The 27,999-nt window shown below is 34.6% G+C and overlaps 3 protein-coding genes and 2 long non-coding RNA genes across 9 annotated transcripts; 2 read left to right on the top strand and 3 right to left on the bottom strand.

Annotated features, from left to right (window-relative positions):
- The first annotated feature begins 13 nt into the window (after positions 1–13).
- Positions 14–9,624, top strand: LOC124433928 (phenolphthiocerol/phthiocerol polyketide synthase subunit C-like). Its single transcript, XM_046983777.1, has 14 exons — positions 14–2,631; positions 2,744–2,931; positions 3,012–3,765; positions 3,882–5,132; positions 5,510–5,992; positions 6,167–6,445; positions 6,591–6,976; positions 7,044–7,331; positions 7,439–7,577; positions 7,825–8,009; positions 8,171–8,389; positions 8,556–8,880; positions 9,103–9,195; positions 9,310–9,624. Exons 1-14 carry the CDS (start codon positions 195–197, stop codon positions 9,507–9,509), a joined length of 7,227 nt encoding a protein of 2,408 aa, XP_046839733.1. The 5' UTR covers positions 14–194; the 3' UTR covers positions 9,510–9,624.
- On the bottom strand, positions 6,052–6,823 carry LOC124433948. The gene is made up of 2 exons (XR_006944656.1): positions 6,740–6,823; positions 6,052–6,375 (listed from the first exon to the last, which is right to left on the bottom strand). It is a non-coding gene; the product is annotated as an uncharacterized LOC124433948 (long non-coding RNA).
- A 165-nt stretch (positions 9,625–9,789) lies between the features above and the next one.
- On the bottom strand, positions 9,790–19,392 carry LOC124433931 (glutathione hydrolase 1 proenzyme-like). 4 transcript variants are annotated; one of them, XM_046983785.1, is made up of 12 exons: positions 19,317–19,392; positions 19,138–19,165; positions 16,613–16,740; positions 15,535–15,748; positions 13,110–13,359; positions 12,725–13,004; positions 12,232–12,424; positions 11,712–12,016; positions 11,499–11,635; positions 10,891–11,078; positions 10,505–10,748; positions 9,790–10,327 (listed from the first exon to the last, which is right to left on the bottom strand). In XM_046983785.1, the coding sequence occupies exons 4-12, from the start codon at positions 15,612–15,614 to the stop codon at positions 10,058–10,060; spliced, it is 1,947 nt and encodes a 648-aa protein (XP_046839741.1). In that variant the 5' UTR covers positions 15,615–15,748; positions 16,613–16,740; positions 19,138–19,165; positions 19,317–19,392; the 3' UTR covers positions 9,790–10,057. The 4 variants fall into 4 exon arrangements, with proteins under 4 accessions (XP_046839741.1, XP_046839738.1, XP_046839739.1 ...); XM_046983782.1 differs by lacking the exons at positions 19,138–19,165; positions 19,317–19,392 and adding an exon at positions 17,079–17,399; XM_046983783.1 differs by lacking the exons at positions 19,138–19,165; positions 19,317–19,392 and having other exon boundaries at positions 16,613–17,038.
- Positions 18,208–27,662, top strand: LOC124433933 (scoloptoxin SSD14-like). Of its 2 annotated transcripts, none has more exons than XM_046983793.1 (10): positions 18,208–18,256; positions 19,391–19,480; positions 22,214–22,470; positions 22,951–23,151; positions 23,469–23,658; positions 24,441–24,754; positions 24,841–24,977; positions 25,312–25,508; positions 25,835–26,075; positions 26,614–27,662. In XM_046983793.1, the coding sequence occupies exons 2-10, from the start codon at positions 19,407–19,409 to the stop codon at positions 26,887–26,889; spliced, it is 1,887 nt and encodes a 628-aa protein (XP_046839749.1). In that variant the 5' UTR covers positions 18,208–18,256; positions 19,391–19,406; the 3' UTR covers positions 26,890–27,662. The 2 variants fall into 2 exon arrangements, with proteins under 2 accessions (XP_046839749.1, XP_046839748.1); XM_046983792.1 differs by lacking the exon at positions 18,208–18,256 and adding an exon at positions 18,829–18,917.
- LOC124433947 lies at positions 21,395–22,298 on the bottom strand. Its single transcript, XR_006944655.1, has 2 exons — positions 22,236–22,298; positions 21,395–21,584 (listed from the first exon to the last, which is right to left on the bottom strand). It is a non-coding gene; the product is annotated as an uncharacterized LOC124433947 (long non-coding RNA).
- Positions 27,663–27,999: the final 337 nt, after the last annotated feature.

Genomic DNA, 27,999 nt, shown 5'->3' with positions numbered 1-27,999 from the left:
TCGGTTTGTTTTGTTTTGTCATTCGCAATTATCAACCGAAAATTATTTCTGAGAAAATCTCACGGAAGAAAGTGAGAATTTTATCTTGTTTTGTATTTGTCGAGATTTTCAACTTGTTGGTTATTGGAATTTTTTTTAAGTTATCAGTCGGAATTTTTTTCGTCACTTTTCTGAGTAATATATTTGTCATATTCATGGTATATTGGCTCTGGTTTGGCGATTTAATTGCGACAAAGCAATACATGTCATTTACACCAGCGCAAGAGCATTCAAATAAAATTGAAAAAGCTAATTGCAAAATAAATCCAAGAACGTTTTATCCTGGAAGAATGAAAGATCACAAAACGTATTCAACTTCAGTGTCCATTGTTGGAATAAGTTGCCGTTTTGGTGGCGGTGTTAATTCCAAAGATGATTTTTGGGACCTTCTCGTCAAAGGGGGCTCCGTCATTGCTTCTTATCCTGAAAACAGATTAGAAAGTTTAACAATGAAAAGGTTTTATAATCCCAATCATGACGTCCCTGGTAAACATTACACGCTTAAAGGTGCCTTTCTTGATGAGATCAGCAAATTTGATGCACAGTTCTTTGGCATTTCACCTGCTGAATGTCGTGCTATGGATCCACAACAACGTTTACTATTACAACATGTGTACGAAGCCGTTGAAGATGCTGGATTAAAGCTTGAAGATCTTCAGAAGTTACGTACCGGTGTTTATGTTGGGCTTATGAACTTAGATTATGGTCGATTACTATTGGACGATGATAATGTACCGAACATTGATGAATTTGCGTCTACTGGAATCACAGCTTCCACTGTTGCGAATAGAATTTCATTTTCTCTTGATTTGCACGGTCCAAGCTTAACCGTGGACACGGCATGCTCATCGTCTTTAAGTGCTTTAAACATAGCAGTGACACATTTACAAGCTGATGAATGTGATGTAGCCATTGTTTGCGCCCCAAATTTGATTCTTGCTAGATACTTTCACACTGCATGTTGTAGGACCGGACTTTTGGCAGATGATGGTCGATGCAAAAGTTTTGACGCAAAAGGTGATGGTTACGGACGCGGGGAAGGTGTAGCAGTTGTCATTTTGAAGCCAACTCATGTTGCGCTTCAGGACAACGATGAATTGTATGCTGACATTCTTGCCTGTGGGCTCAACAACGATGGACAGACAGCAATTCCCATGACGGCACCAAGCAATAAAATGCAAGCTGAGCTTGCGCACTCTGTGTTGAAAGAGTCTGGACTGAGAAAAACAGATATCCATTATGTAGAAACGCATGGTACAGGTACAGCTGTTGGTGATGTCATTGAGATGAGATCGGTTTCCAAAGTGTACGCAAACACATCAATTCGTGTACTTCGTATTGGTTCTGTTAAGTCAAATATCAACCACACAGAGTCTACAGCAGGCCTTGCAGGTTTAATTAAAGTATGTCTTATGATAAAATATGCTCACTTCGTTCCTACAGTCAATATATCGGAATTAAAACCACAGTTAAAAATTGCCGAGAGAAAGATGAGTGTTCAGACAAAATACGAGCCATGGACTGTCGCCTGCGGTCAACTTCGCACAGCAGCTGTATGCTCCTACGGTTATGGTGGAGCTAATGCTCATGTGATCGTACGTGAAAGTCAATCTTTGGGGCAAAATGAGGTGATAACGCCACCCAAACAAGGGGCTTGGGTTTTAACACTGTCTGCTCGTTCCCGTGAAGCATTACGGGTAATGGCAGGAAAATTCTCGAAGTGGTTAGAAGAGAAAAGTGAAGATGACAATATTTTAAAGGCAAACATTTGTTATTCGCTTAACAGTCGTCGTAGTGTGCACTCACATCGAATCGCCTTGCCATTTGTGTCGTTTAAACAGGCCTCATATTCACTGAGATTATACTCACAAGATAGTCCTGGCTGGCCAAAATATATTGTGGCTAATAATGATGCAAGCTCGACTATCAAGAAACTGGCCTTTGTTTTTGGCGGTCAGGGCAACATCTGGAGTGATATGGCATCGGATTTAATGCAACACGAGCCCAGATTCCAAGAATCTATACTTGAAATTGATGAAATTTTGGAAAGGATTGGTCTTTCTTGCCGTCTTTGTGATTTGTTGATGAAAGGTAGCTTTCATATTGAGAATAACGTTGTGTCTCAAATGGCATTATTTGCTACACATTATGGTATGACGCAACTTTTAAAGTCGTGGGGAATTATCCCTTCTTCTGTGATTGGCCACAGCTTGGGGGAAATCTCTGCTGCTTTTATTGCGCATATCATCAGTTTAGAAGAAGCAGTCCAGTTAATTCTGCTTCGGTCAAAGCTTCACGAAGCTTGCTCTCCTAATGGAAGAATGTTAGTAGTTGGAATGTCGATGGAGGATACTGAAATAATGCTGAGATCTTTAAAAATGAAGTCAAGATTGAGTATTGCTGCTGTTAATAGTCCATCAAACGTTGTTTTATCTGGCGATCAATTCGCTGTTGAGAAACTAGAAGAATATTTGTATAACAAAGGGATGTTTTACCGGAGACTAGGCACGAACCGTGCATTTCATAGTCATGAAGTGAATTGTGTCCAAGAGACATTTAAAAAAGACATTGAGCAACTGAAACTATGCCCAGGTATGAAAATTCAAGAAAAGTTATCATGTTCGTCTTTATTTTAAATTTTCTTGAATATTATATTTTCTAAATGTTTATTCTGAAATTATATTACATGCTGTTTTGAAATTAGGTTATTCAAAAATACCTTTCTATTCCACCGTGTTGGGAAGCCAGACATCCTGTATAGCACGCGATCATTGGTGGAAGAATTTTCGCGATCCAGTTTTATTTAGTTCAGCTGCTAGCCAAATGATGGTCGATGGATATAAGGTGTTTCTCGAGATTAATATTACGCCCCAGTTTTCCCGTTGTGTCCAGGTAAAAAAACTTTGTTTAACAAAAACTATTTCTTATCCTAAATTGATGTGGCTCACACTTATGATTTGCTTTTATTCAAGGATATTTTCGCTCGTAAACGAGATGAGCTGCCAAAGGAAATGAATTCGATTTTCTATATCGAAACTTTACCCAAAAAGACAGCAAAAGACCGATATATTTCCTTCCTTCGCAATTGCCCAGCAAAATTGTACACCCTCGGATACCCAATAGACTGGGAACGAATTCAAGGATGTGGAACGAGGCAACTAATTCGCTTACCGAGTTATCCCTGGCAGGAACGAACGTACTGGTACCGAGATTCTGAACCTGACAAATGTATTAAACGGTTTACTGGAAAGAAAGAATTGTCTGCAAACGTGTCAACAAGTCAAATGAAAAATACAATCGACAGCAGCTTTAAGTTGGATAAAACTCATCCTTTGTTAGGAAACATTTTTCCAACAGAAGCATGCTCTGGATTGCTCGCCTGGACTTCAGAGATTGATTTGCATAAGTTTCCTTTTTTGGAAGATCACAAGTTTATTGGTTCTAAAGAAGCCGTTATCCCGGGAGCTTTTTATTTGGAAATGGCTCTTGCAATGTCTATGCATCTGTTTCCAGATGTGCCACCAGTTTTACGTAATGCCACGTTCGAAAATCTCCTTACTCTAAAGAACAACGAAATAGCACGATTTTGCACTCGATTAAACACGCGAGGAAAGCCTGAAGCATGTCACCATTATCAAATGACGAAAGTGGAGAAAAATGGCAACGAGATCTTGGTTTCTAAAGGTTTCGTATCTTTTGATGTCACCAAGCATTCTTTTGATAAAGGTAAAGTTGACGTGAAGTCTTTCTTTCATGACTGACATACTTATGGTCATTTGCTTGTAATTTTTTTTACTTCTGTAATCTACCTTCTCATATATTTTTACCAAAAATTATTGTAGTGAAGGTTCCATTGGAAGCCATCAAATCACAGCTTGTCAAACAGAGTCTAGACACATTCAATTTGAGACGAGAACAACGAGGATTTGCATATGGACCGCAATTTTCTCTCATCGCAGAAACATGGTGTTCGCAAGTGGAAGCGCTTTGCTCTGTTTCTCTTACTGACGAGATACGTTGTTCATTACCATTCTATGTTGTTCATCCTTCCATCATTGATTCGTGTATTCAAAGTTTGTTTTTGTTGGCGAATTCTGTTGAGAAACCTGTTCCCTATGGTGTGGCCGAAGTTAAAATTCATCGTGTAAACTTTACTGATGTTATGTATTGTCATGTGAAACATCACGTGAAACACGATAAGAATCACGTGAACTATTACAAGAATGCTCAAGAAGATCAGACTTATGACATTGTCCTGATGGATTGCCATGGAAACGCAGTGCTTTCTTTTACTGAATTCAAAATGGTTGACTTGTCCAAAGTTGGTCCTACACGAAGTTTGACAGATGTGACGTATCACGTTCTATGGGAGGAGGTTAAGATTGATGGTAACGTTGACGTCGTGGACAAGATCTGGCTCATCAGTCCAGATCAATATAGTTATGCAGACCAGTTCATGAAGTTAATTCCTGATGATAACCCAAAATTTATTTTCCAATTTCCGGAGACTTTCGAAACATCAATTAGAAATGCATTCTTGGAAGTACTCAAGGCTGCTTATGATGCGTTCAAGTCCAGTAAAAACTACAAAAACATTTGTGTTGTCAACTTTTTACCAGTAAACACACACAGTTTGTCGCCACAATGGATTCATTTTAGACAGGCTCATCAAGATGCTTTTGAAAGCTCCTTAATTTTGCTTCAAACCATTGCAAGTGTAGATTATTCCGACATCATTCAACTTATACTTGTTACTTGTGACGCCATTCCCATAAGTCTAAGTCAAAGAGATACGCTCACATTTCCATGGTCCAGCAGTTTGCTTGGTTTTAGAAGAACCCAAGCTGAAGAGATGACCTCACCAAAAATATGCATTGCTGACCTGTCAATAGATTCCAGTACCACCGATTTCCGATCAATGTTGAACGATCTTCAATTGGTCGACATTGAAGAGGAGATAGTATATCGAGACGGATTACGGTATCTTAATCGGATTAAGCGTTTCGATCAACTGAATTTGAAGAAAGTCAAGCACTCGCATGGAATTGAGCACATTGAAAAAGAATTGGATCTCGAAGAAACTTTTGATTCGGGTATGTTTTGGTCTTAGAGTTTTTGGTGAAGATTTGCTGAATAATGTTTCACATCTAGTGTTATGTTTTAACATGATTTGAAATTAAATGTCTTCATTCTTCAATACGATATGTAACCTAGAAGAAAAGAAAACGACTTTTGAATATCGTTTTGTTTGATTTATGTTTATTAACTTATTCACTTACAAATCAACAGCCCCTACGTTTGCTGCTCATACACAGCAAAACAACAATTTTCTAGTAATTTTAATGAAGATATGATGCAAAGTGTGGGCACTGCTTGCATACTAAAATGTTGAATGAACGTCTTTAGAAAATAAAAATCTTTCTGCGAAGTTTAATAACAATGTTGAAACAAATTGATGATACTTTCTTAGGAGTCATAGAAACAGATGCAAACCACCCAGATTCTTCTATGTTCTTGACTACAGCTGTTAAAGATGATTCGTGGTTTAACAGTCGAGCAATATCAGACGATGTTAAACAAAAGAGCAAACAATTTAACTGCTTAAATGGTGGTAGGAGCTATCTCGTTGTTGGAGGTATTCGTGGCTTTGGTTTTGAAACTGCTCGTTGGCTCATTCACAATGGAGCGAAGACTATAGTATGTACAGCAAGATCGGCACCAAGTCCCTCGAAGATAGCTGAGGTAGCCGCAATCCAGCAGAAAACTGGTGCAAAAATACTTTTGCGTCAAGCAGATGTTACGTCATGGCAGGACATGTGTGCAATTGCAAGGGAACTGGAGAGACTTCCCCGATTAGCTGGGATTGTGTTTACTGCAATGATACTGGAAGATCAAAGAATTGTTAATGTTGATCTTCAAACTTGCCTACGCGTTGTCGCCACAAAAGTTCAAGGTACTTTAGGGTATTTTGTTTTGCAAAATATTTTTGAATTTCATAAGTATATCTTTGACTTGTGTCATGTGATGTAATTTATTGTCAATTTATTACAGTTAGGAGGACCTCTTTCCCATCGCATTGTTCTCCAATCAAGGATATTTTTGATCATTTTCCTCAATTTTCTTTTAGGCAGTGTAATTCTTCATCAGTTAAGTCTAAACTATGACTTAGATTTCTTCATTTTGTTTTCGTCTATTGCTGGCGTCGTCGGGAATCTTGGTCAGCTGGCGTATTCTGCTGCAAACAGCTTTCTCGACTCGTTGTGTGATTTTCGTCGTAAGAAACTTGGTTTGACTGCTCTATCTGTGGCATGGGGCACGATGGCTGGTGCTGGTATACTGGAAAGAAGTAAAGATATTGCAAGCTTGTTTCAAAGTTACGGGTTTCGTATGATGTCTTGTAAACAAGGTGGGATAATTTTATAATGATTTAAAATATCTGATTGCTCATTTAAGTCGGGATTTTAATTTTTTGCAAAAGATAGCAGTCAGAGGATCCATGTTTTGCGTATTACATTAATAAAATCCCTAAATTCATATTTTGTTATTTGTAGGATTGATATATCTCGAAGAGTTTCTAGAGCGATATCCAGACCAATCACATGTCATAATTTGCGATATTGATTGGTCAACGTATCTCAAGAGCTCTGCGTACGTACTACATAAGTCACGAAGACTGGGTTCGCTAAACGATGAGGCGTACTTGAACAAGACGAGTGAATCACAAAATGTCATGACTTTGGAGCTTCTGTCCTGCCTCGATCCAATGCATCGTCGAAAAACGATCGAAGACTTTGTGAGAAGGCTGTTGTCGACTTGGACCGAAACTGACTGTCATGAGGTAGATTTGAACCAACCATTATTTAAATATGGCGTCGATTCGATAGGTGCAGCTAACATGAGCCTGCAAACACGAAATACACTTGGTGCAATATTTGAGGTATCAAGTAAATTTTTGTTTCTTTCACGTATGACCAAGTATGAACCTCCATTTTATATTTTGACAGATTTATTATTTCATCCAACCAAAAACAACTGGTATGTCAATAATCAATGATACCCTGAAGCAAATAAAGGAATTTCAACGTCTTCATGTCATTTCCGACACAAAATCATCTTTGTCCATAACACAAATGCAAAATATCGAACAAAATTTTTTAAGAAATTCTGAAGATAATGTTAAAGTGATTCCACTATATGTTCCTGATGAAGCTGTTTTAAATATCTTTATGATACATAGTAGTCATAGGTCTTCTTTGGCAAACTTACCTTTTGCGTCAGCCTTTCACCATCAGGTGAGAAATATATGAACAATTATTAGTATATATGTGTGATTTTTTGATGCCATCGTTACATCTAAAGGTGTGGACACTAAAGGAGGTTTGGTTTTTGATTTCTTTAGGAGAAAGTTGCTCTGTACAGTATTGGTACGGAGGATTCCTTGGTTGAAAATGAATATTGTTTTGATAGCGTTAAGAAGATGGGTGAAAATTACATCAAATTAATCAAATCCATTCAAAGATTTGGTCCATATTACTTAGGTTAGTTGGAAAAAATTGGACATTAGTCTTTACTTACTGTTGAAGATTGAAAATGTTGTCAATGCCATTGCTAGGTATTTTCCTAATTCCTTTTTTTCTTTTGTTTTTGTAAGTTGGAGGAACTAGGCCTTGGTATTTCTTTTCTACATGTGTTACTTCATTTTTATCATTAGCTTTCAACTTTCATTGTAATATAAACACATCGTTAGGATTCTGTAACAAAAAATTGCTTCTTTTGTCCTAAAAGCTGGATTTTCATTTGGTGGACTCATCTGCTACGAAATTGCCTCTCAGCTAACGTATATTGGCGACAATGTTCTTATGGTTGCAATGTTAGACACCATGTCATGGATACCGAGATCAATTCAGAACAATGATCCGGAGTTTGAAACGTTTCATACAAACCTTATATTGGATTTAAAGCAAAAAATGGTAAAAATTACATTACCAATTACTAAGTGCAATCCTTTTTCTGCGAGTTTATATTGCTCGTTTTCAATAACTTGCAATTTTTTTTTGATAGTTGTCAAGCCTTTTTACAGAACTTGATTTCGTTTCTTGTGTAATTGAATTTCTGTTTTCATTAATTAAAGGTCACTCGTTATCTTGAGTCCACGGCTCTTGGTCAACTTGGCCAAGAATACAAGTCGCTCATTAATGAATTTGTATTCCGTGGGAGCTCATCTTCAATGTTAGTGGACAGAGCCATGAAATCGAAAGTCGATTTGAATAACATCAAAAGTCATGTTGCGTCACTTGAAAGCCAATCTAAGGGAGCATGCGTTGCTCATTTTGATTGGCAACCTGTCAAGGTAGTTAAAGTGTGTTTGATGTAATCTTATATTTGAGTTCAGTATTTTTATCAATGGTTTTCTGATTAAAAGACACCAAAAGTGATAGATCTTTACATGCTTCAGTTTAGTGTCTTTACACACAGTGCAGAACTGGCATTTTAGTTTAAATTTTTTTTTCTTTAAGCTGATGGCATACAAACAAAACATAACATACATAAAATGCTGCAAAAACGACGAAGATAAAAAATTAATTTCTTGTTATTGGGATCCTATCGATTCGTGGAAATCATTGACAGACGATATTGACGTCATTTCTCTTCCATGCAGTCATTTTGAGCTCTTGGATATACCTTACGCTGAAATTTGTAGTCATGTGATACTTACTACCGCTGTATTCAAGTACCGCAGTCATGCACCGTATTTTTGGAAGACCCAAATAACAAATCACGAGAAACAATTGATAAGTTTACTCAAAGATGAAATTGTTGTTGTTTTCAAAGATGTACGAGGTAAAATTTTCATTTTTTGTAAAAACTGTTTATTGCAAGCAAAATCAGAGGTATTCTATAATTTTTGTCTTGAGTCAATTATTTTAAAATCTCTCTTTATTTTGGAACGATGAAATTTCAAACTTTTCTATGTCAGCGTTCATTTCAATTTTCGTTTTACTTTCAAGAACAAGACTGCTGTTTATAGAAAAAATTACAATTATTTTAAATGTTTATTTTCAGGTTATCTTACTGGCAAAATGATGTTGAATGCTCAAGAAGACAAAATGCATATAATTTTGGAAAATAAAACTAGAGTCGAAATTAGTTTGCCTGGTAAATGAGTTTATTGCATTTGATTTTAAGTAAACTTGTCTTCAAATAACATCTATGATTATTCTTAAAAGTATACTTAAATTAATCTCTTAATCAGGATATGATTCGTTTCAGAAATACGAAACATCTTACCTGGAGAATTCGTAACAGACAATGACTTTTGTAAGGCTCACGATGTGAATCTTGTAATATCGTTTTTACTGGATCAAAACAGAAAAGTTCATGTCATGTGTGAAGATTGGAGAAATCGTGACGTCTTTTTAAAAGCATTCAAAATATTGTTTGGCACAACATTGATTTCCTTTGATTATTAATCTTATTGTAATTTAGAAAGATATTTATGTAACCATACGAAATTAGATTTGATTGTTTGTCTCTCTTAGCCTTTCCTCATTGACAGATGGAAATAAAACTAACGTCATCATGTCACGTGATATATGTCGTAATTGAACAGAACAAAAATACGAACGAGTGCCCGGCAGCTCGTGTGATAATTTTTGAAAAGCGTTCAGTTTGACGAGTTTTCTTTCAAATTCTAAACACATTCGCCGCTCACTCAAGGTAAAATTGAATAGAACTATAAGCATAAAAATGTAGAAAATGAAACATATTTGATGAAATATGTAGTTAAGGAATTAACTTTGTCAACGTGCTGCTGAATGAAACTAAAAATATTTACAAGTTTGTCGATGTTGCGAATAAAAATGGCGTGTTTTGTAGAGTTTTACAAGTTTGTCGATGCTCCGATAAAAATGGCGTGTTTTGTAGAGTTTTACAAGTTTGTCAATGTTATGATGAAATGGGCGATTATAAAATTCTGTGACAAAGTCTTGAAAAATTTTACTGCGAGTTTATGTATAGTTTAATAGCCAAAACTGTAACCGCCTTTTCTTGGATCAGATTTGGCGTATATTAACCCGTTAATCTCTTTTGAAATTGCTTGCACAACAGACAAGGTTCGTTTCGTTTTCACTTTGTGTCTGTACGTCCGCAACTTGTCAACAATATCATCATCAAGATTTCTTGGTGGTTTTTCAATGGTAACAAAGTCGGGAAATAGTTGATCGTGAAAACGAGGCATGTTCACTGCTTCACTTGTAGTAAGACCAAACCAAATCTTGCGCATAATTACCTTAATAAGTACAGTACAAATTCCTTTTAAGTATGAAATTAAGATTCAAAAGAAAACAGTAAGAAATAACAATGTTAAAGAGCATTTATCATGATGATTTTTTAAACTTGATCGTCAACTTATGAATTATGATATCAAATCTTCGTAATTTCATAAGAAAAAGTTACACAAATTTACCAATAGAGTTGCTGTTGTAATCCTGGTGCCTCCTGATGCCCCAGCAACAAAAACAACGTCACCAGACGTTTTGTTTGTCAGAATAATTGGACTCATGGACGACATGGGCCTTTTTCCAGGCTTTATAAAATTGCTGGGCGAAGGTCGAACTCCAAATGTATTAATCAATCCTGGTGTAGAAAAATCATCCATTTCGTTGTTGTATATAATCCCAGTGACAGTTGAACGCACTTTAGAGCCAAAACTAATGAATGAGGAAATTTTATCGGATCATTTAAGCTAGTGTTTTTATGTAAAGGTCGTGAATAGATAACAGGTACATATGACAACACTTATGTACTCACAGGAACATAAAGGGATTTCAAAGTACACTTGCAAAAACTTACTGAGTATTGATTGTGCTGGTAACCGATACTGCATCTCCATTTGAGGCAAGCACTGACAGATGAGAGGTACCAGGAACATCATGGTTCGAAAAATAACCGCCATAATGACTCGCATCGTGATATGTTCGATTTGTTATTAGTTGACGTATGTTCTCTGCGTAAGTTGGCTCTTGAAGGTCGGCGTATATCTAAAATATTACATATATGGTAATATGGATGTAGACAGGATCATGGATTGCCTCTTCTTCTTGTGTAAAAAGGCGAAGGACGGTGTTTGTGGTAAAATTATAATTGAAAATACATAATTTCATTGGAATGGCTTAAATAATCTCTGTTTCGGTATACTAAGGATACTGTTCTGTTGCTCATTTGCTGTTGGTTGCGCGCATATCGTGTTTTTCACGTCAAGTTTTACAGTCTTCCTTATTATATGCGATAACTTGAACAAATAATTTTTATTTGAGATCTTACAAGTGATCTCTAGAGTCTTGAGCCCGCGGCACACTAAAGCTATCAACTGAGCAGCTGAGCTTCATTCGTGACAGATGGCGTAAGCAAAGTCTTTCAATGTACGGGTGGCTGTTACATTGAAATTTTTAGCAACTTACTTGGGTCACGTTGGCATAATTCTTGTCACCAAGCAACGCTCGTCTGGCGAAAGCATAACGAAAAGTCTCTATGATTTTATGATACGTACTGGCTTTCGCCTTGTTATTTGCGACATCTTTAGAGGTGAAATTGTAGCCTAAATACAAATTTTTTGATAATATCATCGTTGTAGTCAACAAATCGTTATCACATGATAAACGGGCAAACCTAACCTTTTAAGACATTAAGCATGAATGCAATTAAAACACCGCTGGATGGTAGTCCTGACGTGTAAAGATTAAGATCACCAATTTGTGCCGTGATTGCTGGCTCAATTTCCACGTTGTAATCCTCGAGATCTTTCTGTGTAATTATTCCATTGTTTTTCTGTACATCACGGGCGATATCTTCTGCTAAAGTTCCATTATAAAATGACTCTGGGTCGAAGCTAATTCTTTCAAGAGTTATCGCTAATTTCTCGTTAATTATCCGATCACCTTTCGTCTTAACACAACCATTATCTTTCACAAGAATCTCCCTAAAATTTAAATCCAATGGTATTTGGTCATTTCATTTTTAAAATTATTATTTCTTCCATAAAATAACAGAAGACAAACTGGCAAAAACTTGATCATCTAAACATAATTAAGTGATTGATTTTTACAGCACAAACAATTTTTGTGTTTTTACAGCTTTTTATAAATCATCCGAGAGTCCAAATTGTTGCAATCTACATAACTATTTAGTTTGTACCTCAAGCCTTCACGTTCTTTGATTATTTCTATTTTCCTGTCTATGGCCTGATGAAGTGCTTCATGAATTATAAATCCTTCTCTTGCCAGATTTATCGATGGAAGGATAAGTTCTCTCCACCTTAGTTTCCCATATTTCTTGTGAGCTTCATACATTCCTTTTATCTCGCCTGGTACAGCAATAGCCAAGCCACCTTAGGAGAATTGGAGTTTATTTCACTTTCGATGTTTTACAATGACATTATTTTCTTTTATGTTAAAAATAGATGACTAGGAACGTTGTTATAAATAACACAAGTTTCCTTGCACATTCAGCTTTTCAAGACGGCTAAAAATATGTTCAAACTTACGAACAAATAAAACAAAAGCTGTCAAGGAAAACGTTTTGTAAGCAAGTGATTTCTGTGTGTTTGCTACAGAAATGTTGATTTTATCCTTATAGACAATCTTTCATTAAAGTTTCATTATCATTGAGAGAATAAAATGAAATCTACCTTTGAGCGAAGCCTTGTTTTTTCCCTTAAACATGTTTCTTGAAGCTTTTCTCGGTGCTTTTTCTCTAAAGTTGAAATATTCAGCTGTTTTCTTTGCTTTCGTGTACACAACCATTACGGCTCCACCTCCAATGCCAGCTGAATGCATCTGTATAACACCAATGCAAAATAATCCAGCAATTGCTGCGTCTACAGCTGAACCGTTCATTTTAAGTACATCCACTCCAATCTTCGAGCATCGAACATCATCAGCAGAGACAGCAGCTTTCATATATGGTCCCTGGTAATAGGTTTTGAAAAAAAACACGTGAGCACCATTCAAAGTTACGTACTTGAAGTCATGTTGGCAAATGAAAGGAAATGGCCTGGTGTTGAAAAACTATACCTCCGGGTTTGATGGAAGACTTGGTGTAGGGACATCTTTTCTGGTTTCGCAAATTTGTTGTGCGGTTGTAGGTGTGAAAGAAGGTTCATCGGACGGTTTTGAAAATTCTTGTGGGGATGTTTTTGATGAATTTGAATCTTTATCTTCGTACAAAATGGCGAGAACAATAACTGAGATAAGTAGGACGACAATTATGAACGCCACAGCGATGATCAAAATCCATTTCCTTGAACCCTTTGATTTGTAACCACTGAAAAATGATAAATAAATCAACAAAATTTTGGTATGTAGCAATGGTATCGGCTTATGCGTCGTATTGGCTTATGTGGTATAGCATTTCAATAAAGGGGGAACTCTTTTCATGGAAGATATAAAATGAACGTCTCATTTTCTTTTCAAGTAGAAGCATTAACTAACAGCAACGAAGTGGGGAAATCTCCGTGTGTAGTCAGAATTTTTGTTTTATTTCTTTCAGTTTTTGCCTGAAATTTTTCTGTGAATTGATAAGCTAGTGATCTTATGTACGAGATGATTTAAGAGGTTAGTTATTTCATTAGCGAAGACTGCTAGTTTATCTTTTAGCAAACCATATAAATCAGATTTTCTCTGATTAACTGATATCGTTGCAACAGATGAAAGTCCACCGTTGTAGAAAATTTTGGTAAGCAAAACGTCTTCATTCCAGTTAGGGAATCTCGGACAGCAGAACAGTCTTCATATCCTACCACATCCATCATCATGTCCTATCACAACCATCATCATGTCCTATCACATCCCCATCGGGTCCCAAAGCTTCCTTCGATGATTTTAATATCTTCTCTTCACGATCTTATATCTCTGATTGAATGATCCATGAAAGCTTCCTGATCGTTAGACTCACATCCACACTGAATATCCAAGGCAGTTCTGTCCAACACGAGTATTTTTAAGTATCCCATTACGTTTAGTTTTCATAAACACCACATTGTGTATTTGTATCCTAACTCAAACTTTATACTTTATTTTTTGTAAAATTTATCCCATGCACTAAACTCACTGTAATTTACCACTTGAAGCTAACCACGCTACTAATATGTAGAGATGAGACGTTACTTATAAATTATTAAATAAATTATTATTTTCATTCAAATGCCTATGCTAAAAATTTCATGTGGTCAATTGTCTTTATTATACGAAGTCGTTTCTTGCATGGCATGTTACTGACTAGTATTTCGCAAAATAAAATTCCGAAAACCGACATGTCGTTTTCTTGATAGTCAAGATAATACAAGAGTTTTAAACGAAAGATGGTGTAATATTCCGTATTTATTCCAAAGACATCGTCAGACTCATTAGACTCATTAGTTCGACGATGTCTTTGGAATGAAGACGAAATATTACACAATCTGTTGTCTAAAACTCTTGTATCATCTTGAATATCAAGAAAACGACATGTCTGTTTTCGGAATCTGTTTTATTTTGTAATTCGCAATGCATTTTAAACATAGAGCAATCGTGTCGCATATTTCGGTTAAGGATAAACAGATTTGTACCTGAATGTTAAGTCTGTTCTAAGAGCCTTTTATATTAAAATAAAAAGTTGTTAGCAAGGTCACGTACCATTGCAAGCGTTGAAAACAAATCTTTTAAATGTTATGTGCTGTTATCAATTAAATTTTTTAAATGTCACGTGATATTGAAATGTTATAATGACAAGTGTGATTTATCTTGCATTTATCGCTCATCCTAGTTGGCGAATGTGGTTATGTAAATTTAATTATAAAGTTGATTAGTTAAATGCTGAAACATTTTGCTAGATTTGAGTGTTTTAAATTTTGAAGACTTTAATAAAAGCCGCACTTAAGCAAAGTCCATTGCGGTAGATGGTTGAATGTAACGATAATACATTAGTAAAATTATCTTAGTAACAAAAATATGTGCATCATTAGTTTTTCTATGGAATTAGTAATTTGTCCAGTAATTGGTTGATGAGAGTAATTAAGCGTTTTATCAAAACAGTGAATAATTGAAGTGATTTGCATTTCATGCCAAACACATCATTACAATCAGATCATGCCAAAATGAATCAACTAATGAAATATTTCTGTTGACTATTTTATTACAAACGTTGTTTTCTTTATGATTTATTATGAAATGCACATTACTCAATGTCTGTTAATAAGTGTCATTTTACCATTCATACACTTGAGTGTATGAAAGGAATCGAAACGCTTTTGACGTGTTTTAAACTTCATATAACTTTTTCCTTAGATTTTTCAACATCGTATAGCCGCGCACTTCATCTTAAGAATATTTTCTTCGTAAACATAAACACCATGGGGTACAAATGAAAACATAAAAAATAAGATGTTTATATAACCGTATGTATAACGTCCTCACATGGGAACAATCCTGATGTAAACCAGACACTGTTAATTGTCTATACCTTTCCACATTATATTTTCCTTTTTCCATTCTTGCCAGCGCCAGACTGTTTGCAGATCCTATGTGTCCACCATTTTCCATGTTCTGTGGATTTATTTATAGTTTTAAAGCTTTCACAAATGTGAAGTCGAATGTTATGGACTAAATTTGCATCAATCCTTTATGTTCAAAACGTACATCCTCTTGGTTGATCATTCGTGCGATAAGTATTCAAACTAAATATCAACAAGAGTATTAAAAGTACATATATTATATGGTTACATACACAATCGTATTTGTTTAAGTATTAGTTAATGTTTCCTTCTTGTTAATCATTTTGTATGTTGAAATCACTTGTGATATGAATATTAAGTTACAGAACTTATTCCCCTTCTGTCGCCACATTTAGTACGATAGCTCAAATTTCAAACGGTTCTACAAAAGGTCGTTAACATTTTCATTACCAAGATGTTTTGTGGCGTCCTTATATGTTTTTTCAATTATTACGAAAAAGGACAAAAGGTTTTATTGTAAACAAAACGCACGAGAACTTAAGAAAAATAATGAAGCATATCAAATGTTACCTTTACCTACACCTTTGTCTCAAGAATGTATTTTTGATTTTTAAGTCGTTTGAGACGTTATTTTGTTGTGGAAAAAATAGTGCAGTATGTCAGTGAAACAACAACTTTCAAGCGTTGTTATGTAATTATGATACAAGCAGTTATTCCATTTTTACATGATAATGTCTGTCTTCTTTACTGCCCCCACCCCGCTCCATCTCATCGAAACATATTGGGACACAGGGAAAATTACGGTCAATGCATGCATATCACAAATGAATACACGAGTCCGCAATTCGATGTAATAGGTTTTCATTCAAGTAAATGAAATCTCTAGAATCTTAAATTGGATCCAATTTTTTTACTTTGTTTGAACAAATAAAGAAGTTGGGAAATCTCTCCTCTTTATATGGTAGCAATATGTCGAGGAATTGCGTCGTATTTTATGTTGCAACTTGGAAATTTTATAAATGAAGATTTCGAAATTGTCGTACCGATGCTTCAACTGTACGCATTAAAAATTCTATTTTTGTTTACCTTTGACAGATGTAAAAATGAGGATGTTTTATTGTAGTAATTTTTTCTTCTTCAATATTGTTGCTCAGTTTTTGATAATGTTTGTGATGACAGATCCAAATGAAATGTATCTGTTCTCGTCAGACGATCTGGTCAAAAGAAAGCGATAATAGAGCTACCAGTTTTGTATATAATGCAGTGACGGCGCATTTAACTCTTCCTGAATAACTAATAGCGGAAACGGTTGGACTAAAAGGCTTTGCTAACTGTAAGTTTGCTAGATTCTGTTTATTGTAAATTGACGTCTTTAAATTCTTCTTCCTCCTTTTGCTAAAGACGATAGGAAGAAAATTCATCTAGACATTTGTGCACGTATATTCATCTGTTGCTTGCACATCTTAGTATGGGCTTATATTTACATCTTTATTGTATATTCATACTGAGGACTTATTAATTTATCTGTAATTGATTTTGTTAAAGAAGATACCAGTTGGCTTTGAATGGACTGCTTTTTTGTCGTCAACGTAAATTCCATTTGATGGGACTTAGAATTTTATCCATAGATTTCGGACTTGACAATTGATCTTTATCTCTATTCATGGAGATGCCTAAAAGAGAATTTCTTTATCTCCAGATAGAGAATTTCGTTTGTATGGTTGATTATTTTATCCACTTTCATGTTTGTGCCCAAAGTCAATTCTTCGTCTTTTGTATAATTACTATGTGTTGCTTCAGACGTCTGCGCGTACAAACTTCTCAAACTTTTCTTAGCTGTGATGATACCTTCAACACATGAACACCTGTTAACATGCTGGTGTTAACCATCAATGTTTACAATAAAATAAGCCATTCTTTTTAATTCAAATGAAACAGTTTCTCGTAATCAATGCATCAAACGTTGATATACTTTGTGAATGATTTGTGCTGAAACGCTTTTGAAGCAACCGTAGGTTTAACAAAGAAACTTAAAGCTCAATATCGACAGGCTTCCAGCTCCTTCCTCTCCAAAGATATTTGTTAGTCTCAGGTTGCTGTATTGTTTGTTGGAGAGCATTATTTTAAGTTTGGAAATGGTTCTTTTTTCAACGTAACTTGGTTTCAAGGAAAAATGTCATGTCAATTGGCAAAAATATAAAGTTTGTTGCAGGGCTTGGCAACTAGTCGTGACATCTCGAAAAGAAATTTATTTTAATGAATCAATATACAAGTTTCTTACAACATTAATCGCAAATGAATAAAGGGAGTGTCTTGCTTGTTTCCAAGCCCTGGGCACAATTGCACAAACTACACGACCACAACTAACAATAACAAACAAGTCAAACAAGCCGATATATGACTCGTGACTTCACATACTCCGGAATAACGTCATATGCAGGGTATAGCTATTGAAATATCAAGTATAACATAAAAACAAAGAGTTTTGTTTTTATGTTATATTTTTATCTGGGACAAAATTAGTTATTAGTATTCGTTATTATTGCTCAATGTAATAACGGAAATTTTGTATGATGTATAATGCCCACCTTACTTAAGTATTTCTTTAAAAATTATTTTTCAAATGCATACTTCAAACCCATCATTACGTTTTCTTTTGCTAATTCATTATTGTTGTTGAGAGTGTAAAATACAACTGGTTGAACAAAGTCTGGCCATAATATTCAATAGGTAACACTTTCATATTACTTTTGCACTAAAAATACAAGTTTGTCTAAAATTGTGTGCTATTTGTCTTTATTGTACCACCTTAATAGATGAAGGTTATCGATCGAATCATCGAAAATATTTTAAGAATTGTATACTTCTGTTTTTGTTATTCGCGAGATTATGGAATTGTATCAATAAACAAGTCTTCACCATATGTATTGTTCCTAAGCTGTTGTCCTTATGTTTGTACAATTAATGATTCGTATTTCTCAATGTTTATGAGTATTTCAGTTAGGTGAAATTTCAAATGGAAATATTCAAATATTACTCGAGCGTCTGACACTCGTCTTGTAAGTTTAAAAATTACATAATTTCAACATTACTTGTGTCGCGACACGAGCACATCTGCCATTAATCTTAACTGTTATACTTATTACTTTCTGGTCACCTGTCCAAATGAAATGATGATTTTTCTTTATACGCGTAGTTAGTGGGTGGCATTGTGGGTGACATTCAATGACCCCATGACTTTTTTCTGTTATTGTTTCTACCATTTTTAATTATGTGATCAAAGATTGTGATTTACATTGTCCTTTAAATGACTCTTCATTTCCTTTTTGCTAAAGCTGCTCTGTTTTCAAGTACAGCTTGCTGTCAACTAAGCAAAGTTAGAATAAAATTGGTATGTTTTTATCATTTTGCAAACCTCTGAACTCTGAAGTAACAGGCACAGCAAGAGATAACTTGTTTAAAGTAAAGCTTTAGATAAATCTTTTCTATAATTCTTTAATTCCCTCAAAATTTAAAATATTTTGGTATCAGGTGTTTAAAGATTAAATGCTATTGAAAATAGAGATGATGTTATGACGTTTTGGCTAAAAGACCAGACTGTTTGTTCTTACCTTGAAATTCATTCCATTTCCTTTCCACCTGTATAATTAAAGAATAATTTTACTCATTACCAGCGGACGGAAAACAAATAATTGAAATTAGAACAAAACGTTGGTGAATCATTGTAGACCATATGTTCTATTGTTGTATTATTCTTGTGTAGTCACGCGTAGACGATTTTTTACGCCACCTTACAAATTGTGATTGTGAAGAGTCACATGCGAGTTGGTGCTCAGAGATTTATTTGAGTTTTTGTCTTCGAAGGTTACACACTGACAACATGGTTGACCAAAAGCCTTTAGAGGAACATGTCGATTTTATCGAACCAAATTCTATCAAAGATAAATCAAAAAGGTATGTTTTTAATTTACTACCGATCGATATTAGCTACGCAAAAATTATTGTTGACCTTACAATGTTGATGCTCGAGCACAGTATATCAAATATTGGTTTGTGTATATTGAATGCCAATGAATGGAAGCAAATTATTTTGTAGTAAACTCTACTTGTTGTTCTTAGTCGTTTATGCCCACGTTTTTAACAGATTTATCGTCAGTAATGTCTTTCTCTAGAAACATATACTTTAGAAAGATACCTAACTGATTTCAATATATATACGTGTATAGCGGACGGATGGTAGTTTTATTGTGTTATACTGTATGATGTTAAACTCTAACAGCGCTTTCTGCAGCTAATATCAACGGAAGGGTTATTGAGTGCTATAAACAAACTATAGAAAAGGCTTTGTGTTTTAATGTGTATATACGTCGAGTTAGTTGTGTTCATACTGGTAATTTTCTGTAAAAAGTTACTATTGGGAATGAAACACAAACTTTATGCACATTATGTCCCATTGAAAAAAATCTAGTCATCACAAGAGCAATAAAACTCCTTAAAATGTATTCTTCATTTTGCTTTTACTGCATGATGCTTATCATTTACTTGAATTTTCTTGGCTGTTTTCTACTTAATATTAAAATATTATAAGACAGTTATTAGCTATTTGCTGGTAGCTGAATGAGCAAAACAATTGTTTTGGAAAATAGAAAACGGTAAGATTAAAAAAAAACGCAGTAGTACTAAAAGTGTTGTGATGCTGCTGGGCTAATCTCTGACTGAAAGGCTTATCAAGGAAATTTATTTTGCTTCTCTTAGCTAAATCTTTGCACTTGTTTATGTTTTTTCAATAATATATCGTATATAGCTATGTACCAGGAAACTATACACTTTTTTGAATTTATGAAGAACATTCATTCCTTCGCTATGAACGAAGACTTGCTATGGGTTGTCTTGAATAAGTGATTACCCTGTTGGCTTTTTTTTTCTTTCTTTGAACGTCAGTCCATTTCTACATCTGACGGTCATAAGAGCAACTGTCTTCATTTTTGTCGTTTATAATTTGGTTATAGCTAATTCGTAAATGTCTCAGCTTTAAAAATGTCTATGTTGTGCACTAGTTTATCTCTCTCTCCCTTTCTCTCTTCATCTTTTACAAATGTTGGTCTATAACTTTTTAAAATCATCGCCAATACCAGGCTGAATTATATGTTTAAGTGCAGTTAAAATAAGTCCAATAGTTTCTCGAGTGCAGCACAAGATCAAAGTTTTGAATGTCAGGAAAATAAATAGATGTCCGTGATTGTATTGACTCTGTTTTGAACATTGCTTATTTAAGAATACTTGCTGCCTAGTGTCGAGCTTTTTTAGTTTTAAGTACGCTATACGCGAAGAATAATCGTGTGAATGATCATTAAAACAGTCTACAAAGAGTAGAGGACGTTTATTTTGCTTTGTAATCTTTCGTTTTGATATAAAGATTTGGAACACTCAATTTCTGACTATTTTCTGCCGTATAAAACCTTACTGTAATATTAAGAATACGAGAAAAAAATGGATGGTTATGATTTATTTTTAAAAATGACTCTGTGTTGTTCCTTTGTGTGTATGGTCGACAACAGTGTCAATATCATTATAATACGAGTATTGTTTTCAAAGTCTTTGAATAAATATAGCATGTCTATTGCGTCCAATATCTTTGAATTCTTAGCGTGGTAATAATTATTACACGGTGAGCCGCTTGCTATAGTATTCAAATTAGCACACCTTACATGGTGATAGAATATTTATATAATCTGTCAAAACATATCAATATTGCCTCATCAAAAGTTAACTCTACCATACAATTGACTTATGTTGTCGTCTGATGTTAGTTTTGCAAAAAACTTATGTTATCGCTGACATTTATGGTAAACCAATGGTAGAGTTGAATTTGTGTTAATGCCATCTGGCTATGTTGGTTTAATTGACTTTGACAAATGACTGCTTTCTACATACATATTTTTCTTGCCTGTTCGAAATATTTTCAAATTTTTAATGTATCAGCTGAGTTTTTTTATAGCGTTGTTATGGTACTGAATTATAAATGTTGCCAGCCAATTTCCTCGTCACAAAAACGTATCTAAACAAACGTAAGAACGTTATATATTAAGGAATTCATAATACTCAAATAATTTTCGTGACAACAATTGGTGTGATTATGAAAATTTTAAAAAGGACTGAAACTAATTGTAAAAATAGTCATGGACTATTTAATAGATGGTATTTTGTAACATGATTGAGATGAATCCAAATACTTTGCTTGAATGTTCATTATATCATTATTGCATTCAAATACTATTCTTGAATGTTCATTATATTCTTATTGAATGCAAATACTTTGCTTGAATGTTCATTATATCCTTATTGAATGCAAATACTATTCTTGAATGTTTAATTATATTCATATTGCATTCAAATACTAAATGCTTAACAATGAGCGGTTTTATTCATTTCCCTCGCATTTTGTGTATTGTCTCAGTCGTAGGTCCAACTTAAGATGCTTTTGAACTATAGAACAGCATTTCCTTATTAAAAGTCTTACATACAATCTCTTCGTACTTAATTACCAGCATTCAAAAAGTCCTAGCTGACTCCAACAAAGCATAAGACCTTTTTTTAATTTGAATATTTTTCAATTAACCAACAAACACTGATATCATTTCTATTTCATGTTATGTGAGATCCTTATGATGTATGTTTTATTTACAGAAAATCTACCACGAAAGTTTACCTTGTGTACATTTTAGCTGGAGGACTGCTACTACTCATTCTTGGTGTTGTTGTTGGTCTGTTCTTTGGGCTACAAGATAATGAAGACACAAATGTTACAGGTCTACAAGCCAGTGAAGATACGGCCCCAAAGTATCTGACCCCATGTTTATCTGGAAATAGTTTCACGAATTTCTCTGTTTCCTCGGATACGTCTGAATGCTCAAGGATTGGCTGTGAAATTTTGGTGAAAAAAGGTTTGTTCCAATAACACATCTGTTTGACTGTTGACAATTTCTAACATTGCTCCTTTTTTATTATCATTATTTACGTAATGTTTCTTAAAGATAGTACGTAATGTTGTTTCAACAACAACAAGTTATTTACTCAACTTCATTACTGTATAAGAAATTTCAATATCGCCAGATTCACTTCTGATAAATACACTAAACTGGAGTATGCAAGGACTCGTTATACAAGGTGAAGTCACTTCTAATGAAAACACTAGGCTATATGTTTAAAATAGTCCTAAGTTTCAACATCACATCATGCCTAATGAATTCACAAGAATACACTACATGATGATGTAAGCTCTAACATCATATCACTCCCGACAAAGAAGATACGCGGAATATACAAAGACACATATTTCAACATTAAATCACTTGTGATGAAGAGATTGATGAACACCAGTTTGTTTATGTCACAACATCTTTTTTAACCTTCAATATTATCAGGTTCAGCTGTTGATGCTGCTATTGCTACGATGTTGTGTATATCTGTTGTAACAATGCAGTCAAGTGGTTTAGGTGGAGGTCATTTTATGTTGGTGTACAGCAAAAAGAATAAAAATGCTACCTTTATAAACGCTCGAGAGAAGGCTCCAGGCGCAGCAACCAAGACAATGTATGTAGAAAATCCACAACTGTCTAAGACTGGTAAGGAAACACTGATTATATACTAATTTATTTTGTTTATTGGACTTGGTTTTTTTTGAGAAACGGTTCTATTAACGATCACAAAATCTCAGTGGAAAGTTTTCTGAAAAGTTCAACAAAAGTTCCTCTGATTTTAACGTAATTATCTCCTCAACTCAACTATCGTAATTACTTCCTTTTCTCAACAAGCATGTTTACACCTTTTTCATCTTCCAAGAATCATTTTCAGTGTTTGTACCTGGATCAACACCCACTGTCGTTTTTTTGGCTATTTGTAATAATTTTGATGTTAAGTTTCTTTGTATTTTTTTTGACAGGTCTGTTGTCTGCGGGTGTGCCGGGGGAACTTAAAGGTTTTATTAAAGCGCATAGTATGTTTGGCAAATTGGAGTGGGAGGAACTTGTGGATCCTGCAATTAATTTGGCCAGTGAAGGCTTTCGTGTGACTCGAGATTTGGCCGCGGCGATAAAAAGAAATCTGAAGCGCATCAAAGATCCAGACTTCCTGTTAGTTTTATGTTGTTTGACTTTTTGTATTTTTAATTTTAACTTCAGTGAACTTTAATGAAACTAACATGCCAACTTTTTGTAAACTCTATCTGGAATTTTGCTCATTCGTGTGTGTCTCGTGAACTGTTTTACCTGGTAAGAATACTAGTATTTGTGATTTCCACTGAAGATCTAAACATTTGGGGATAAAAAGAATTTTTCGTGTGAGAGTTGAACCCGTCGAGTTAATAGTTGAACCTTTCTAATTGTATTATAGTTACTATTGCATCCAACAGTTTCGCCGTTATATTAATTGAAATATTGCCTTAGTTCATCTTAAAGAAAGATATAAGGATGTTATTTTTCCAATTTTTTTCAATATTTTCTGTTTGTGTTGTTTTATTCAGTCCGCGCTAACCTTATGAAAAGGACTAAGAAGAGCTAACTTTGCTCGGAAATGATATTTTCATTTTAATAAAAAGAAACGACCAGTAGCTATTTAATAGTTAATTTCAAAAACAAAGTTCGCTCTTCATCTTGCAAGATTTACTGATGTCCTTCAAACTTTCATTGAACTAAAGTTCAAACATTTTACATTTTGGATAATTATCATGGCTAAAAAACTATCATTTGCAAAAAATCGTCTTCATAAAACCTTCTAACAGCGAAGATATTTTCTTCAAAATATGGCTGTAAAGTTAGCATCCTAGTTATTTTAGAGTTCATTGTTATTACTTCGCTGTAATCTTATTGTTCTTGAGGTTTTTTCGTTTCTGATTATAAATTTTATATATTTTTAGAAAACTATTAACAAAGGAAAATGGAAGAGTGAAGAAAGAAGGCGATACGATCATAAATGAACCTTTAGCAAAAACACTTCGTATATTAAAAGAAAATCCCGAGTCTTTTTACTCTGGAGAATTAGCAGAACAAATTGTTAATGATTTCCTGACAAATAGAGGAATTATAACCTTGAATGACTTAAAGAATTATGAGGTTGGAGTCTCAACAAAAGACGTAATGAGATTAGATCTACCTGGGAATTTGACCATGTTATCTTGTCCACTTCCTTCTGGAGGACCTGTGGTTATGCAAATTATGAATATTTTACAGAGTAAGTTTTGTTGCACTGACATAGCCACAAGCAGTTTTATGTAAAAGAATAAAGAGAATTTTGTTTAATGTTTTGTGCTCTTTTAGACTTCAAATTCACACCAGAGGATATAAAGGATAAGAAAAGTAAAATTTTGACTTATCATCGGATCATAGAAGCTATGAAATTTGCTTATGCCAGACGACTTTCGTTCGGTGATCCCGATTTTATAAATCGAACTGAGGTTAGTGACAGTATAGGTTTTGATGTTATGATAGAGAACTCGATCGGTCCTTTAGTGTGAAGAAATAAAGTACAACATGTTCAGATTTATGTTTCTGATCATTTATATGACCAGACCTTGTGCTTACTAATACTCGAATGTAGTTGCTGATTATGGTATAAACTTCCTCACATTTTGGCAAAACCAACAAGGACTAACAACTAGCATCATCATATCTGATGCTCCATTACGGAATTTTGCTTTTTCCAAATTTCATTTTCATTTCGACAACACAGATTCATTTTTATTCACCTTTTACGAAACGTACAACGACATTAATCACATTTATTTTTAGCTGGATAAAATTTTTAAAGATATTTATAATGTTCAATACAACAAAGAATTGTACAACAAGATTTGGGACAATAAAACACACAATGTGTCATACTATGGAAATAACATGTACGTTGAAGATAAAGGCAGTACAAGTCATCTATCAGTGATAGCTCCTAACGGCGACTCTGTTTCAATCACTGGATCAATCAATTATCAGTAAGTATAGCACATGCTGATTAACGATAATGTTTGAAATCTTAACATCGTCCTGTACAGTTTATAAAAGTTTATAGAACACAACACAGACCTTCATTTCTACTCGTTCATCATTATATATTTTGTATGTTTACACAGCACTATACACGCTTTCCTTCCTGCACGCTCATCTTTTCATCTGTTTATTAGTTTATAAAAGACTGTACAGCCATTCAATTTTTCCTTGTTCATTAAATTAAATTTCCTTGATCTCGTTTTTTAAAATACTGTGCAAAGAAGTATGAGAAAAAGAGATTTAAAATTTTGTATTTTGTGTTTTTCATTAGTTTTGGTAGTAAATTTCGATCAAAGAATACAGGTATAATATACAATAATGAAATGGACGACTTTTCCACTCCTGGAAAGAAAAAAGGAGTCCTCAAGCCATCAGAAAATAATTTTATCCAACCTGGAAAAAGACCGCTATCATCTATGAGTCCAACTATTTTCTTTGACAAGAATACTGGTAACGTTAGGTTATCGATTGGAGCTGCTGGTGGATCTAAAATCATATCGTCAATAGCTTGGGTAAGTTCGTTTTATGTATTACAAGCGATATATTAAACTTTAATTCTTTGTTGGTTTTGCTTTGTGACCATTTGCCTCCGATAATCTTTTCAAATAACCCGCACCACCTGCACATACCTATGTCAAATAACCCGCACCACCTGCACATACCTATGTCAAATAACCCGCACCACCTGCACATACCTATGTCAAATAACCCGCACCAAATGCACATACCTATGTCAAATAACCCGCACCACCTGCACATACCTATGTCAAATAACCCGCACCACCTGCACATACCTACATCACTTGCAAATTTATGAGCAGTGAAAAACAAATTCCTTAAAAAAAAATTCGTCGAGCATTCCGGAACAAATTTCATTGATTCGAACGTTACGTTTTGAAAAAGTTTTTAACAAGAAGAAAGCAAAATTGCAGGTACAACAATATAAATACGATAGCGTTACAACAACTTCACGTTTCATTTCAATTTTATGAATTTATGCACTTGTGATACAAAACGATAATTTGGCATTGGTTATTCAACCAATCATAGGTCTCCATTCATCATCTTTACCTGGGAGTTCCACTGCCAGAGGCTATCAATGGTTTTCGTCTTCATCATCAGCTGACGCCTAATAAAATTATAATCTACGATAAAGAACCAAACCCAATGACCGAAGATGTACAGAGAGGCCTCAAACAACGAGGTCATCAAATAGGTACGACTACAGGAAAGTCAGTTGTACAAGCTGTTGCTTACGAAAGTAAAACAAAGCTGTTGTCTGCTGTTTCCGATATACGTAAAGGCGGAGAGTCATGGGGGGTTTAGATATAGTGTAATTTTTTCTATCTTCATTTGTAATTTTTTTTTAAAACGAAACATTCCCTCTTCAAGGGTGGGGAATTTTGTCGTTCGATCCTGGGGGGCTTAAATATAGTGTAATTTTTTTTTAAAACGAAACATTCCCTCTTCAAGGGTGGGGAATTTTGCCGTTCGATCGTGGGGGTTTAAATATAGTGTAATTTTTTCTATCGTCATTTGTAATTTTTTTTTAAAACGAAACATTACCTCTTCAAGGGTGGGGAATTTTGTCGTTCGATTCTTTCCATTTTTGATGATTGCGAAAATTCTAAAACCTTATTCCTAAAAAACTAGCATTTAAATGACATTTTAAACTAGCATTTTAAAATGCTTAGTTGTGTGATTACAAATGTTTGATCGACTTTCATTGCCCGTTTTGTATATACTTGTGATGTTGAGCTTATAGGCCGTTCATATAAGCTCAACACGGAGGGCTAGCCCTACCAAGCGACATCTCGCGTGTTATTAAAATTCCAAATGAAATTGTTTTTCGTTTACATGAAAGGAGGACCAGCTCTGCCAGCCGCGAGATCTTTCTTAGTAGAGACGGAAATTTTCCATATAAACGTAACAGGCTGGGCTAACCCTCCTTGTAGAGCTGAAAAATTAACGAATTTTCATGTAAATAGCCCCTTTATACGATTACCGTCCTGTTACCCTTGCTTGTAACTATTATGTACATAAAAGTAGCTTGCTAAAACTTACGTTAAGTGTTATTAAAATTTTTGTATCCTTGGAAATCTTTAAAATTCCTCGATAAGTGTAAGTCTGGGAAAGGTTGTTGTTCTAAGGTGTACAGAATGGATCGTCGCATAAATGAAATTTTGAATAGTTGAGAAATAAAACGTGATATTTTTTCATTTACCTGATTAACAATACATATTGCTGGCATGGGCGCCCACTGAGGGTGGGGAAAAACACCCCACATATTGCTGGCATGGGCGCCCACTGAGGGTGGGGAAAAACACCCCTACCTTTTTAGGAAGATGTGTATTAAAAGTGTTCAGAAACTGTAAACTGAAGGACAAACTGAAAAGGTCTGGGGGTTTTTCTATTAAATAGAGATACAAAAGTCAG

This window comes from Xenia sp. Carnegie-2017, unplaced genomic scaffold, assembly GCF_021976095.1.
Source record: "Xenia sp. Carnegie-2017 unplaced genomic scaffold, XeniaSp_v1 HiC_scaffold_14, whole genome shotgun sequence".
Lineage (NCBI taxonomy): Eukaryota > Metazoa > Cnidaria > Anthozoa > Malacalcyonacea > Xeniidae > Xenia > Xenia sp. Carnegie-2017.
This window is presented reverse-complemented; position numbering and strand designations above follow the sequence as displayed.

What these genes read in the sequence shown, in the direction of transcription:
- LOC124433928 (XM_046983777.1), top strand. Translation starts at nt 195, where the DNA reads ATGGTATATTGGCTCTGGTTTGGCGATTTAATTGCGACAAAGCAATAC. An exon ending in TGTCGCCACAAAAGTTCAAG is followed by an intron (nt 5,993 to 6,166) that starts GTACTTTAGGGT and finishes ATTTTCTTTTAG; the next exon opens with GCAGTGTAATTCTTCATCAG. An exon ending in CGTCAGCCTTTCACCATCAG is followed by an intron (nt 7,332 to 7,438) that starts GTGAGAAATATA and finishes TGATTTCTTTAG; the next exon opens with GAGAAAGTTGCTCTGTACAG.
- LOC124433931 (XM_046983785.1), bottom strand. Translation starts at nt 15,614, where the DNA reads ATGGAAAATGGTGGACACATAGGATCTGCAAACAGTCTGGCGCTGGCA. An exon ending in GGAAAATATAATGTGGAAAG is followed by an intron (nt 13,360 to 15,534) that starts GTATAGACAATT and finishes ATCATTTTTCAG; the next exon opens with TGGTTACAAATCAAAGGGTT. An exon ending in AAACAAGGCTTCGCTCAAAG is followed by an intron (nt 12,425 to 12,724) that starts GTAGATTTCATT and finishes AATTCTCCTAAG; the next exon opens with GTGGCTTGGCTATTGCTGTA.
- LOC124433933 (XM_046983793.1), top strand. Translation starts at nt 19,407, where the DNA reads ATGGTTGACCAAAAGCCTTTAGAGGAACATGTCGATTTTATCGAACCA. An exon ending in TGAAATTTTGGTGAAAAAAG is followed by an intron (nt 22,471 to 22,950) that starts GTTTGTTCCAAT and finishes CAATATTATCAG; the next exon opens with GTTCAGCTGTTGATGCTGCT. An exon ending in ACTGGATCAATCAATTATCA is followed by an intron (nt 25,509 to 25,834) that starts GTAAGTATAGCA and finishes GTTTTTCATTAG; the next exon opens with TTTTGGTAGTAAATTTCGAT.